This window comes from Amia ocellicauda, chromosome 1 (assembly GCF_036373705.1).
Source record: "Amia ocellicauda isolate fAmiCal2 chromosome 1, fAmiCal2.hap1, whole genome shotgun sequence".
Lineage (NCBI taxonomy): Eukaryota > Metazoa > Chordata > Actinopteri > Amiiformes > Amiidae > Amia > Amia ocellicauda.
The window spans coordinates 58,949,441-58,962,837 of record NC_089850.1 but is presented as its reverse complement, the minus strand read 5'-3'; the positions used below and the strand labels follow the sequence as shown (position 1 = coordinate 58,962,837).

General features: G+C 46.4%; 1 protein-coding gene across 1 annotated transcript; it reads right to left on the bottom strand.

Moving 5' to 3' along the window:
• Positions 1 to 2,663: 2,663 nt before the first annotated feature.
• On the bottom strand, positions 2,664 to 13,229 carry LOC136754944 (myelin protein zero-like protein 2). Its single transcript, XM_066711229.1, has 4 exons — positions 12,684 to 13,229; positions 5,363 to 5,532; positions 4,421 to 4,631; positions 2,664 to 3,944 (listed from the first exon to the last, which is right to left on the bottom strand). Exons 1-4 carry the CDS (start codon positions 12,736 to 12,738, stop codon positions 3,790 to 3,792), a joined length of 591 nt encoding a protein of 196 aa, XP_066567326.1. The 5' UTR covers positions 12,739 to 13,229; the 3' UTR covers positions 2,664 to 3,789.
• Positions 13,230 to 13,397: the final 168 nt, after the last annotated feature.

Genomic DNA, 13,397 nt, shown 5'->3' with positions numbered 1-13,397 from the left:
CAGAACATGTTACTTTCGGTATTTTAATCAGTGTCAAAGATGAAGGTTTGTGGAGGTTGTGTTTAAAACTTTGAGCAATGTCAATTCTACAACTGGATTGTTTTGTAGCAGATATAGGTGTGACCATTTTGAATACACTGAAAGTCCCGAAGAATCAACTCACAATAATAATAACAAGCCATGCAGCATGTATTTCAAGGTCTATAGTGTATAAACAGAGTGTATATAGTGTATAAACAGAGACATATATATATATATATATATAGTACTTCTTCTGTATTCACAAACTCACACTGTTGTTGTTTCTGGTTCTGGTTTAAAAACAAAAACAAAGCCCTTTTTTGAAGACATTTGTCTAACATAGGGGTAGGTGGCAGTCAGTAATCAAAGTAGCTCTTCGATTATCGAGCCCAACGTCTTCAGTAAAGCCTCTTTGTGTGTCGCCCTCTTGAACTCGGGCACACAGAAGGGGAATCGGAGGACGGTCTTCCCCTGTCTGCTGTAACTGGCCATCGGAGATCCCAGCTTCCCAGTTCGCTGCAAAGAGCTCACGGGCTCATCTTCTCACAAAGGACAAGGGAGAGGCTCGGCTCTACAGCCAACTCTGCCCTAGCGTTCAGTGTGCGGTGCCTGTGGACTGAACACAGAGGGGCTTCTGTCTGTGTACGGCCAGGGGGAGTGGCACTTTGGACACCCTAAACCATCTTTTCTTCACTGTGTTTGAAATGTGGAGAGCTGCCTGCTTCTCAGACACAGGGACTCTTGTCCCCATTCCCTCTAGTGCTTCAGACAGTGTTCTCCAGTTGCAGAGACAGAACAGACCCGATTCACTGCCAGTACAGTGACTCAGTGGGACACAGACAGTGAACAGACCCACAGAACTGAGCCTGATCTCGAGTGGAATCACAGCGCTTGTCTCCAGTCATCCTGTTTACTGTAACAATTTTGAGTTTGTCGTCCTCTCCCCCCTTTTCAAAATCATACTGGATGTCATTTTGTGTGCGATTATGTGCCATTTTGGAGTCACTACTTTACACTAAGAGTGGTGGGGGTGTGAACAGGCTGCCCAACCCTGTAGCTAAAACATACTCCCTGGATGCCTTTATGGCTGGGTGATATCCTGGGCCAGATGAGCTCCAAACCTTGCTGTCCTATCTTTGTATCTTCTCTGATGTTATTCCCAAATCATGTTAATAAGATGACAGGAAAACCGTGCCACTGAAAAATTGACATAGAGGCAAACTGTGAGTTTTCAGTGCATTATTTGTCATTATTGTTTCTTCTCTGGGTTTATAGTGTACTCCACTCTCTGTGTGCATAAACACAGCGGTCAGAACATTGGCGTCCTGTATAAAAGGCAGTTTGCTTATCTGATTAAAATTAATGCACCAAATTAGTTTATCTAAACTTTCAAACAGAGAAGGGAACAGAAAAAAGTTCCCCAGTAACTATTCCAATAAAAAAAACGGAGATCAAATAGTTTAATCTTCTGTTTATTAAAAGTGCAGTGTGATCTTTGTTTGTTTCAGAAGTTACAGCATCTCTCTTGTTTTCAGAATTGGTTCTAACCCAGGGCAACTGTAGCATTTGTTTTGGTGCAACGTCTACAATGACTATGCTATTAGCCTAAGAACTGAACCTTTTGTGGGGGGAGAAAACCACAGGACATGAAGAGGGTGTTGGCAGTGTGTTGTAATCACCTGACTTTCCCAACTACTTGTGAGTCTTTTGTTATTGAAGTCTCCCTACGCCACACCCCAGGAGTAGAGGAGTCTGGACCAATCACAGCATCTCTGTGACATCACAGCCGATGACACACTGGCCGCAGCAAATGGAACATTCCTCTGACTTCCTGCCTGAATGGCTGTGCGGACAGAAAATAATAGTAATAATAATATAGAGCCAAGATTACAGATGTTTTATTCAAAGGGGAAAAACAGGTCCAATCCAGTCTGCTCTTAAAATAATTCATATATTGAACCTTGATTTGCATATTGGCCAGGGCATTCAAACGGTGTAGGTGTGGCCTCTGGATATTTTGACAGGTTTATTATTCACAGAAATGCTTGCTCAGCACTTAGACAAACAACCTGTGAGCAGCAGCTTTGGTTCAGCCGAGACATTGCCTAATGGAGAATCATTGACAGACTCCCACCTCTCGCTCTGTGGACTGTGACCCCGTGCTATAAGAGAACGCGCCGGGTTGGACTCTTGACCACCGCAGTCTGACAGGTCACAGGGGTCTGAAGTGAAGTCTGCACACAAAGCAAGACAACAGGGCTCTCATGTTTGGGAAACCGAATCGGCAAGCATGATTGGCAAAAAAAATAGCACTTTGTGTTTCCCCTCACCATCCCGTTAAAGACCTGCTGGAACCCCCTGTAAACTTGCAGGTGGATGTTGACCACAATTAAAATGCTCTAAGAAAACAATCTGGAATTTCTCCTGCAAACTCACAGTCTGAAGATCTCCACGGGGTTTCGGGAAACTATGTTGACATCGCGAACGATAACAGACCGACTTGTTTATTAAACAGAGGAATTTGTTAATGCATTAATGCATTGTGAATTATAACCGGTGAGGTTTCTAAGCTCTGTCTAAATGTTCACTTCTCCGATTGCCTAAAACCAAACTTCAGCAAATAAAACGAAAGAAAACTAAAACAATTTGAAACGTCTCATTCATTTTATTTAAACAAATCTCGGAGCACAACTATATACAAAACTTCGAACACTCCTCACATTCGTAGAAAATCAAACCCGATGAGAACGATCATTTAATTACAAAAAATACATTTTCTGTCTTTACAACAGCTACAAAAAGAGTCTCCTGTACTGTACACACATCAGGAAATAAAGGCAGTGGTTATAAAGGGAAATTGTACAGCTGTGGGGTCACTCCGGTGTGAAACTTCCTCTGAGCCGGATAGGATCTGTAACCGTGCATAAAACAATGACAGCACAATCTCAAGTCAACGCTTTGTGAAGCAGACACAGCAGTGTGAAGCTACCACCTGGCCATAATCCTCGACACACACAGGAACATGACGTGGTGGTATGTAGTGCTAACTAAAGAAGACTCCTCTTTACTGATGAAGATATTATTGGAGTGAAACCGTACAATGCCACCAAGTGACACCAGTGGTGCAGGCTTGAGGTGATCTGCAGCACAGAAGGAATACTAATTATAAAATACTATACCATCCATTCTTAGATTCCCTTTTTGAATTGTGAAACTAGGACTGTAGAACAAATAGATTGAGTTTTTCTTCTAGGCAGTACATTCTATATGAATCAGTGTACTGGGTAATACAACTAATTTAAACCAATAAAACCTGACACTGCTGGCACCCATTGTCTCCAAAACGAGATTCAAAGGAACCATGACCTAGAAATAACCAATTAAATCTAGTATATATACAAATATGTCTTTAAAACAAATGTGGACTTAATTGTTCGATTTACTGTGAAACAAATGTATGTAAAAAACAAAAACAAGTAAACTGAGGTGTTAAAAGCCTTCGCTGGCATCTCTCCTGGGCCAGGCCAGGCAGTGGTTAAGGAGCAGGGCACGCCTGGTGGCAGAGTCCTGGGACCTCCAAGGGTTGGCCGGCAATGGGGCTGGGTTGGACGGGTGGAGGGCAATTATAGCCACAAAGATATATACAGAGATGGCCAAGGGGCTTTCAAAAAAGTGTTGGATAGCAAAAGACCCTCCTCTTTGTCTGGAGAGCGGGGGGGGGGGGTTGTCCTGTAAGGCCCTGTGGGAGCAGAGAGCATCTCTTCCTGCTCACAAGACGGAGGCCTCCTTACTCTCCGTCGGGTCCCTCTGCCGGCGTCTCTTGAGGTAGAACTTGACGATGACGGTGATGGAGACGAGCAGCAGGACCACGAGGGTCGTGCCCCCTACGGCGGCAGCCAGGATCATGATCTCGGAGTGGGAGGCTGCGGGAGAAAAACACACGGTATAAAACAACGCAACAATGGAAAACCAGCCCACGTGGGAGTGAGGTCACCGCAGGAGGGCTGATCGCCTCTCCATTGGGCCATTTGAAACACATGCTCGGCTGTACTGGAGCAACGGCAGCACTTTGGCCTTCCCAGTTCCTCCAGGTGCTGGTGATTAACAGGGACCTAGATCACTGTGGCTCTCAGCCCTGGTCTTGGAGTAAGCCTGGCTTTCGTTCATTTTATTTTTTTCCAGTTACTCAAAGTGATCGCCGACTGACCAATTTCAGTGGCTTAAGAACCGATGATCATTTAAAACAAAAGCCCAGCATGACTGTTGCCAAGGCCAGCGCTGATGACCACTGTGCCCGTGTGACCGAGCTGACTGGTCTGTGCTGTGCGAGTCAGTGGCGCTGACGTGACCAGTCGGTGTTTAGTGTACCAGTGTGGTCCAAGGCGAGGAGGGCACTGACCTGTGAGGACCACTCTGAGCCGCACCTCCCCGGCCGTCCCGTGCACGTCGGGCGGGTTCTTGACCTGGCAGGTGTAGGTGCCGTTGTCAGAAAACTGCACGTCCCGCAAGATGATGGACGCGTCGTACCGCTCGATATTCCCCGCCCACACCGCTCTGCCCTTAAACCGGCCATTCGTGGGGGGGTATGGTTCTTCCTGGTAATAGAACACCTGGGGGGGTAAACAAGGTCAAACTCTCAGATTGGAAGACAATCAAATTGTACACCCCCATTGCAATACAGGAACAAAAGGATGCTCTCTAGAGTTTATTCTACAACCCCCCGCAGTGGTTGGCATGAACTGCTCTTAAGCATCAAGACAACACAGTCTGGGCCCTATAGTCCCCACAATGCCGCTCCAGTCTGGGCCCTATAGTCCCCACAGCGCCGCTCCAGTCTGGGCCCTATAGTCCCCACAGCGCCGCTCCAGTCTGGGCCCTATAGTCCACACAGTGCCGCTCCAGTCTGGGCCCTATAGTCCCCACAGCGCCGCTCCAGTCTGGGCCCTATAGTCCACACAGTGCCGCTCCAGTCTGGGCCCTATAGTCCCCACAGCGCCGCTCCAGTCTGGACCCTATAGTCCCCACAACGCCGCTCCAGTCTGGGCCCTATAGTCCCCACAGCGCCGCTCCAGTCTGGGCCCTATAGTCCCCACAGTGCCGCTCCAGTCTGGGCCCTATAGTCCACACAGCGCCACTCCAGTCTGTATGTCTAAATGGTGTGTGATGCTTCAGCAGCACTTTCATGATGTCTCACTTTGCAGAATCGAAACCCAACCTTCCCAGCATGTTGTGCGTTTCTTCACACCCTCCTATAAGCACGCCACGCCACTAGGGGACCGGCGGTGTCTGGCTGTGTGAAGCACGGGAGTGGGCACCCGGCCTCGCCCTGCGGGAGACTCACCGACTCCTCGGCGCCGCGACCCACGGGCTTGAAGTTCCAGGAGACGGACGTGGTTGCTAAGGAGACCTTGTTGGTGGAGTCGAAGGTGCACTTGAGTTTGGCGTCCGTCCCGTTGACTGCCTCCAGCTCCCCCGAGGTGAACACCTCCATGGCCGACACTCGCAGCACGCCTTGGGTGGGACATAGAGGGAAGGGCAGTATATCAAATAAGGCGGATTGATTGATTGATTGATAAAATCATCATCTATTAGCCATCACATGAGCAGGACAGACTGAGCCCTCCCCTGTCACGTGACAATTGAACGAGTGTAATCAGTTTAACTGGGCTGCTCAAAGACTTGCCAAGTACCAACACCCAGATAAAGAATGACATCTCCCAGGTATAAGAGAAGTCTGATCATTGAATAGAGGCCGAGTCCAGCTTTGTGTTTCTGATATTTTATACGCTGTCCTCTTTGGATGGTTTTCAATTGTTGTGCCTTTCTCCCCCTCATGTAAATTCAAAACAGCTCTCTCCTACTGTAACAGGAGGATAACCAGCGCAAAAGAAAGTGAAGCACAGTTTGAAAGAGTGATTTATTAGGTGCAGAGGGTTAATTGATATTTAATTGTGATTAACACTGATCGGTGGACAGAAGTGGGACAGCTGATGGGGGGGGGGGTGGGGGTTCATTCCCCTACTCTCTGCTTTACAGCCTTTGAACTGCTACCACCAGCACAGCACAGCACAGCTTCCACTACAGAAGATCACATTCTTGTACAATTCTCACTTGCTTGCTATTCTAGTGCACTAAATCCCTGCACTTCCTTTGCTATTTTGCAATTACATTTTCTATTAACACTTTGCAGTATGTTACCTTCATTCACATTCAGTTTAAGCAAATGAAAGATTCCCACATACTATTGCTCAACCAGCAATGAGAACCCGACCCCAGCAGCCTCCCAGAAACGTGCCCTCGCTGACACCAGTGTTTATTCCAGATAAATAGTGACTAACCTGCTTCCACACAGTGTTACAAAGTCTAAATGGGAGTCTACTGACTGGTCACAATCAAGATAAAACAAACCAGTTCAAGAGTAGACAGGTTTCTAAATAAGTCTATAGTTTCTCCTGTGAAAGGTCGTGCGGACGTGCAGGCATTTATCAAAAGCTTCTGTCTGAGAAACATCTCCTTCAGAGTCCGTGTCACCGGCTGAATTATTCTCAAACAAATGCAGGAAATCTGCCTGCGGTGATTCATACACGACAACCTACTCTTACCCCTACCGCATCATTTACCTCTTCAGATTCCTTTAATTACTGTGGGACACAAACAAAATTCAATGAGGTGAAAGCAAGGGGAAAAGCGTTGTTTCGTGGGGTTCGCCTACACTCACGCACCCCAGGCTATGACTTCACAGCACCCACGCCACATCTGCCCGAGTAGATTGGCATCATCTTTATCTGTGTCACAAATCATTAAATCGGGCTTGAAACAGGGTCACTATTATTAACGTGTATCAAACATGGCTACCAGGGGGTGGTTTGTGTAGTTTGGAAGCACTGTGTGAAGTAAAGCAGTCCCCTTCACTGTGCTCTCATGGTCTCCGCTATGTTTTGGCAAAGGGACAGAGTTGGGTTCACGCCGGGTGACCGCACAGTTGTTGGCAGTGGTGTTGTGTGTGTGACCTTTCCCCTCGGAGTGGGATCTGCACAGTGGAAAGATTGTGCTGCACTCTGGCGGTAAAAGTAACCGGACAACAAGAGACAGTGGGTTGGAGCCCAAGACGACAGGGAGGTTTATGTTTGTGGTCAAAAGAGACATTTCCCATTCTCAATATAGGCCCTGCTACGTCTCCTTCATTAATTAAAGATGGTTCTCGTTCAGTTATATGGCAACACACGGACCATCTCTTTCCTGCTATGAACTGGATAAGGGTATCTGCTAAGAAATACATAATGAACTATGCATTTCCTATTAAATGGGGAATTACGGATTTGATAGTAAACAGTTTTCACAGAATGAGAAAAGCTGCCATTTTTTCCAGATTTGGTCCTTAGTGGTTTCACAAGACAGCTCAGGTTCTTAAAGTTTTATGAGGAAATGAAATGGTAATATTCAGGAAATAGAGAACATCTGAGCCTCTCTATTATTATATTAATCATTATTTACTCATTACCTAATGTGACTTACAGCGGTCACAATATATACACACTTCAAGAAATAGTACAGCAAGAGCAAGAAAGTATAATATAGTATTACTTAAAACAGAAGGGAATCTAGTGGAATTCAATCTGACGGTGTGGACTTCAGTAGAAAGAGCTGATATTCAGTGGAAGGATCTGAAACCCTAGACCCCAGTGGTGCAGCTCTGTTTGGGCATTTACTCTATAGCTTTCTGACAAACAGGCCCTTAATTGTTTTTGTGTAGAACAGCTAAAAGTAGGCAAACATTACCCTCCACACTCGGCTGATCCGATTACTCAATCCCTTCTGAGAGAGATTACAAAACTTGTTCTCTGTCTGTGTTTTAACAGGCAGAGACTCAACACTGAAAAGGTTTCACTGACTAGAGGAAGGAATCTTGTTAAAAAGGGGGAGAAGTAAAAAGAGAAAAAGCAAGTTCACTCCCACACACACCTGCATGTGAAGGGGCTTGTGTGCGTGTCTGCCGCAGTGACTACACACTGTACTAGCAAACATAATGGGACCGTCTTCCTTCCGCCAGTTTTGATTGGGTCAGAGGTGGGGTGGGGGTGCTTCACACACTGCCTAAAGCTTAATATAAGCAGGTGCCAACTTTCTGTGACAATTAGATTTTATAGTTCACTCAGAAAACATATCACAGTCCCACTCCGAGTCTTAAATACAACCCTATAGATAGAACATCGCTGGGATCATCTTTAACTGGATAATCACAGACAGTCAATCTTACATAAACCGCAAAAGAAATGACTAAGGAGAAAGTCAAAGCATTTTCCAATAAATCAGTAGCGTAGGCATTGATGCATTCCCCGCCTGTATTTCAGCGAAACTGCCCACTCGGCCCCACGGTTGCCCTGTGCAGAAGTTCTGTGTAGTGTTTTGCAGTGCACATAAACTCGTTGCAAAATTGGGTGTGTGTCAAGTCCTTGTTTTTTATTTACATCTCTTTTGTTTGTCTCACTTCCCTTGAGCTGGTATTACAACACAATGCATTCCAGCCCTGTATCACAGGAGCGGCGAGTCATCTGGAAGTCGTTTGTGTGTGTGTCCGTGTCCTCCCACTAAGAGTCTACAGTGTTTTCACTACACATGGTCGTTCTCAGAGGTTAGCCTTGACTTTCTATTTCCAGTCAGTGATATCAAGAGTAACTAGTCCTTTATGTACAAACTCACAGCTATGACCCGGCCTTGTATGGTAGATAAAGAAGTGGCTCATTTACAGTGTATAGAGCGAGACTCTTCTGTATTCACACTGCTCCTGTAAACCCTGCCTTCCAGCTCTCTGCCTTGCACCCTAAGACCTGTTACCCACAGCACTGCACTACAGAAGATCAGATAAGATTTTCTCACTGTCCGCAGACCCAAACCCAGACCCAAACACCCATAACTCCGAGGCTCTAAATGCTCCGTAATCCAGCACATGATCCAGCTTATTTTCTACATATATTCCCATACTTATCATTCTGCACCACTCTGATGTATATGTTGTGCTCTATTCTATATCATTTACTTAGATCTACAAAATGCACTACCATAGCATTCCTTCGTGGTTAGTGTTTGATCGAGACTCGCCCCAGGCAAATGAAAATCATGAGAACCCAAAACTTTACACTTCCTACTGTGTGGCTACACCTGTTTAACTCCCACACCTGTCTTTTGAGTTTCTATTTTCCCTGTGATGCATTTATAGGAAAGGGCTGGGAGGACCAGGCTGGGGTGAGGGCTAGTCTCTCTCTGTGTTGAGCACTGTGCTTTCAGGACGTGGCGGTGCTGGAGCACGTATAGACCCCTATCCGAAGGACCACAAAAGCTGCAGTTCATCAGCATAAACTAATATGTATCTGGAAACCAGTGCAAAGTCACAGCTGGTGGGAGTGGATCTTTAAAGACCCATTCCATTCACGATGTTGTCAGATGACACTAAACACGGGTACACTTGGATTTGGTGACAAGAGCTTTGTAGATTAACGACAAATACATCTCTAGTGTGTTGCTGGGCGGTGCTTCATATGGGCAACCTGAAAAGCCTCTTTTCCGAGGAGGAATGTCTGAACAAGCCGACACCTGCCGTCTGCTGAAACCCTCAGCCAGACACTGCAGGAGCAGCTCACAACTCGGCCACAGGCACAGGAAAGCAGGCAGACAGGCTCGGCACACCAGAACTGAAGGAAAATAAGGTCATCAGAAGACCAAAAGAACCTGTTTACAGTGCATTTTGTGCTATTCTGCATAGAGACATACCCCCGATGTACACATTAGTACACGTTATATATACTGCAGTATAAGTACACTCCAAACATACCACAGAGTAAGCAGAGTTTACTTAAATTAACTTTTTCATGAGCTTAATCAAACCTAAAGGAACTAAACTTTCCTCCCACAGTATGACATCATGCAGGATGTAATATTACAAGTACGGTCATGTGAAAGGGGTCTCTTTCGCCTCACAGTTCTGGGCTGCACAAATGGTGAGAAAAAACGTTTCAGTGTCAGTAAATATTCAGCACTTTTAAATAATGCATATCTTGCGGTAACCATCTCAATCATCCCCTCTTTAATCATATGTTGAGCATGTGTTCTGCATTTTTAACATTATCTACACCTTGAAAAGTTGAAGTACTGAGCATTTATTGATTCAATTCCACAAGTTTTCTTTTAACTTCAGGGTTCCTGTAAACCTGCCAGTATAATATGAAATCAGGATCGCAAAATGATCAATAGGCTTCGATCATTTTCCAAATACATTTTCTGGAGGGTCTTTTGAAACTATTTATAAATGCACATAAGCGCCCGTCACTTCTGAATGGCACAGGTCTGAATTGAGTTTGGTGTTTTTTGGCATTGATCGGCTCTGGGTAATTGTTGTGCCAACAGAGCCGGTTCCTTATTGCTGTGCTCCGGCGGTGTGCAGACCTGGATGCTGTGTTGCTCTGCGGTGCGGTGTCAGAGTTCAGGGTGTGGATTCAGACCAGCCAGGTTGAGGTGGAGGTCACAAGGTCATGACCTACGATGCTTACGTACAGAATGCACATTTTCAGAAAATCAAAACCCAGGGTTGCTTAACAGTGGGTCTGATCCCAGCATGGTGTACCAGTGTGGAAGGCGCTATACCCACTATGTCATATGTCATATGATCACTCCTACATCTCTTCTACTGCTGCTTAACTACACTGAGAAGAGTTCTTTAGCTACAGCTCTCTGCCCCAGTGGAGACTTGTATTTGGTTTTAAACTTTATTTTTCTGGATGCGTCATCCTTATTGTAACCTGAAAACACACACAGATGAGCAATAGAAATAATGACACCTGAAATAAGGATTGATCGGTTGTTACTTTCATTCATATCACAGGATGTTATAAGACAGACCAGTACATTCCTACACTAGTGGACAAGTTTATCAATCCCACAGGCGCAGTACTGATCCTAATAAAAGTACGAAGTACAAAGATAAATCCGTGTTCACAGCTGTGTAATAGGGTGTAGTCCAGGCCCACCCTTGGTCTTAATTAATCATTTCAAAGGCTGCCAGTGGGTAAACACTACCATTCCTCCGTCAAAGCCATGGGATCACATCGATAGCCATTCCAGAGCTTTCTAGGGTTGTTTGCATGCAATCTCGGGCTCTTCTCCCTGAACCGGCTGTCTCCACTCCCAGCTCTGGGACAGGGTGCATTGTGGGTAGATGTACAGGGACCCCTCACTGCAAAACCCCATCAGTGCTGGCAGGGCCCTGTGGTCCCCAATATCACAACACTGCACTGGCTGGGCATGGGGCCCTTCACACACACCAGCCTCTACATAGAACCTACTAGAAAAATAATTTAATTTAAATATGCATTTCATACAAAACAAAGTTATATGTAATCTATTACTGCAGTAATCTGAGGCTAAAATACAAGACACTTCACACTACACCATGTGCAAAACAGAACATTTAAAACACGTAAGCATTGTAACCAAGAAAAATGCAACTGTACTGCAGAGCTGTGGGTAAATACTGCACACATACAGGAGACAGAAGGGTTTTGTTGAGACGTGTTGTAAACAGGAGATTAAACTACTGCAAAGTGTGGGGGTGTAACTTTCCTAAGAAATGACTATAGTCCTCACACCTGTTGAATCACATTGCGAAGCTGCCGCCCTGCAGCAGGACTGGCCCTCTGGCCTCACTTGTCAATACATATTCGTCTATATATGGTGAAGAGATAGCAGGCGAGGTTGAACGCTCTTGTGAAAGCTGCCCATGGCCCGTTCCCACCCACTTGCTTAAATAAGAGCCCAACCAGTCCTCTGCGCTTGGCTTTCGTTTGTGAATTATTCATGGTTTATTTTGTGTTTTTCTGTTTATCAATTTGTTAAGCGCTCTGTGGCCAATCAGTGAAGGGCGCTATACTACACAAACACTGATTGATTGATTGATTGATTGATTGATTGATTGATTGATTAGCTCCTGCCCAGCACGGGGGAGGTAAACTTATGAAGTTTACTTCATAAATGGTGTTCGTGTTTATTCCTCAACACGTCACGTAATCCCTCAACATCTTCATATTACACTCGAAAAATTGCAACTTAAATCAATGCAGATCCTTTAAACTAGTTTTTGTTTGCTTAAATTGTTTGCTTTAGAAATCCGTTTCGGCTCTAGGTCAGTTTATTTGATCATTTTTTCCGGAGTTAAGATTTCAAAATTAAAACATGAATTAAATAAAATGAAATAAAACATCAAAGTGTTAAACGGAGGTATACGATCTCGTTTTCTTTAGCACTTTCTAACACGGCTATACAGGTCAGCGCAGAGCTGCGCAGGCGCACTGCTGCCCTCAGGTTCCGCAGATCTGCACAATCCCACCGATCCCATTGGTGGAGCCGTGCAGAGCTGCGGACATCTGCGCTAGTGGAACGCAACCTGGGTCAAATCAGAGTTCGGCTTTTTAAACTCGACTTTATATAACACGGAGGTTCAAAAATCAGACGAGACGCATCGTCCTGCAACAGGTTCACTGTACCGGCCGCTCAGCTGCAGCTCAAGTGTGACGAGTGATGAGTGGAGAGACAGAGACACTTCAAAAGATCAAAGATGTCCCGGAGACAGCAGGCAGAAGCAGCGGCACACGGAGCTCATCTCTCTCCTTTACCTGAGACCGCCAGGCCGGCGAGGAGGGGGAGAAGCTGCGCTCCTGTCCCGGACATCAGGTGGCGTCGACCCGGGGACCGGCTCTCCAGGCTGGGCAAGACGAGGGCAAAAGTCCTGCGAGACACGGCAACCCAACAACTGGACGGAGGATCCAGACAACTGCAGGCAAATTCCCCACAGCTCAGTCCAGCTCAGTCCAGCTCAGCCCAACACAGCGCAGTCCAGCTCCGTCCAGCCCAACCCAACACAGCTCCGTCCAGCTCCGTCCAGCTCAGTCCAGCTCAGCCCAACACAGCGCAGTCCAGCTCAGTCCAGCTCAGCCCAACACAGCGCAGTCCAGCTCCGTCCAGCCCAACCCAACACAGCTCCGTCCAGCTCCGTCCAGCTCAGTCCAGCTCAGCCCAACACAGCGCAGTCCAGCTCCGTCCAGCTCAGCCCAGCACAGCCGCACCTCTGCGCAGCGCAGGTCTCACTCCTCCAGCTGCTGCCTCCCACTGCGGGCGGAGACCAGGCTGTTGTTTGGTTGGTTGGCTGGTTTATTCAGATTTTGTTCCGTCGTTTTCGACTGCAACGCAAATCCAGCTGCAGACGGAGTGCAGCCGCTTCCTTATCAGTTCGTCCCTCCCTGGCAGTAAGACTGATAACCAGGCGCCAGCACGGCCGCTGCTCCAGCGCAGAATGAGACCCTCAGCGCGGCTCTGGAGGCAGGATCCCG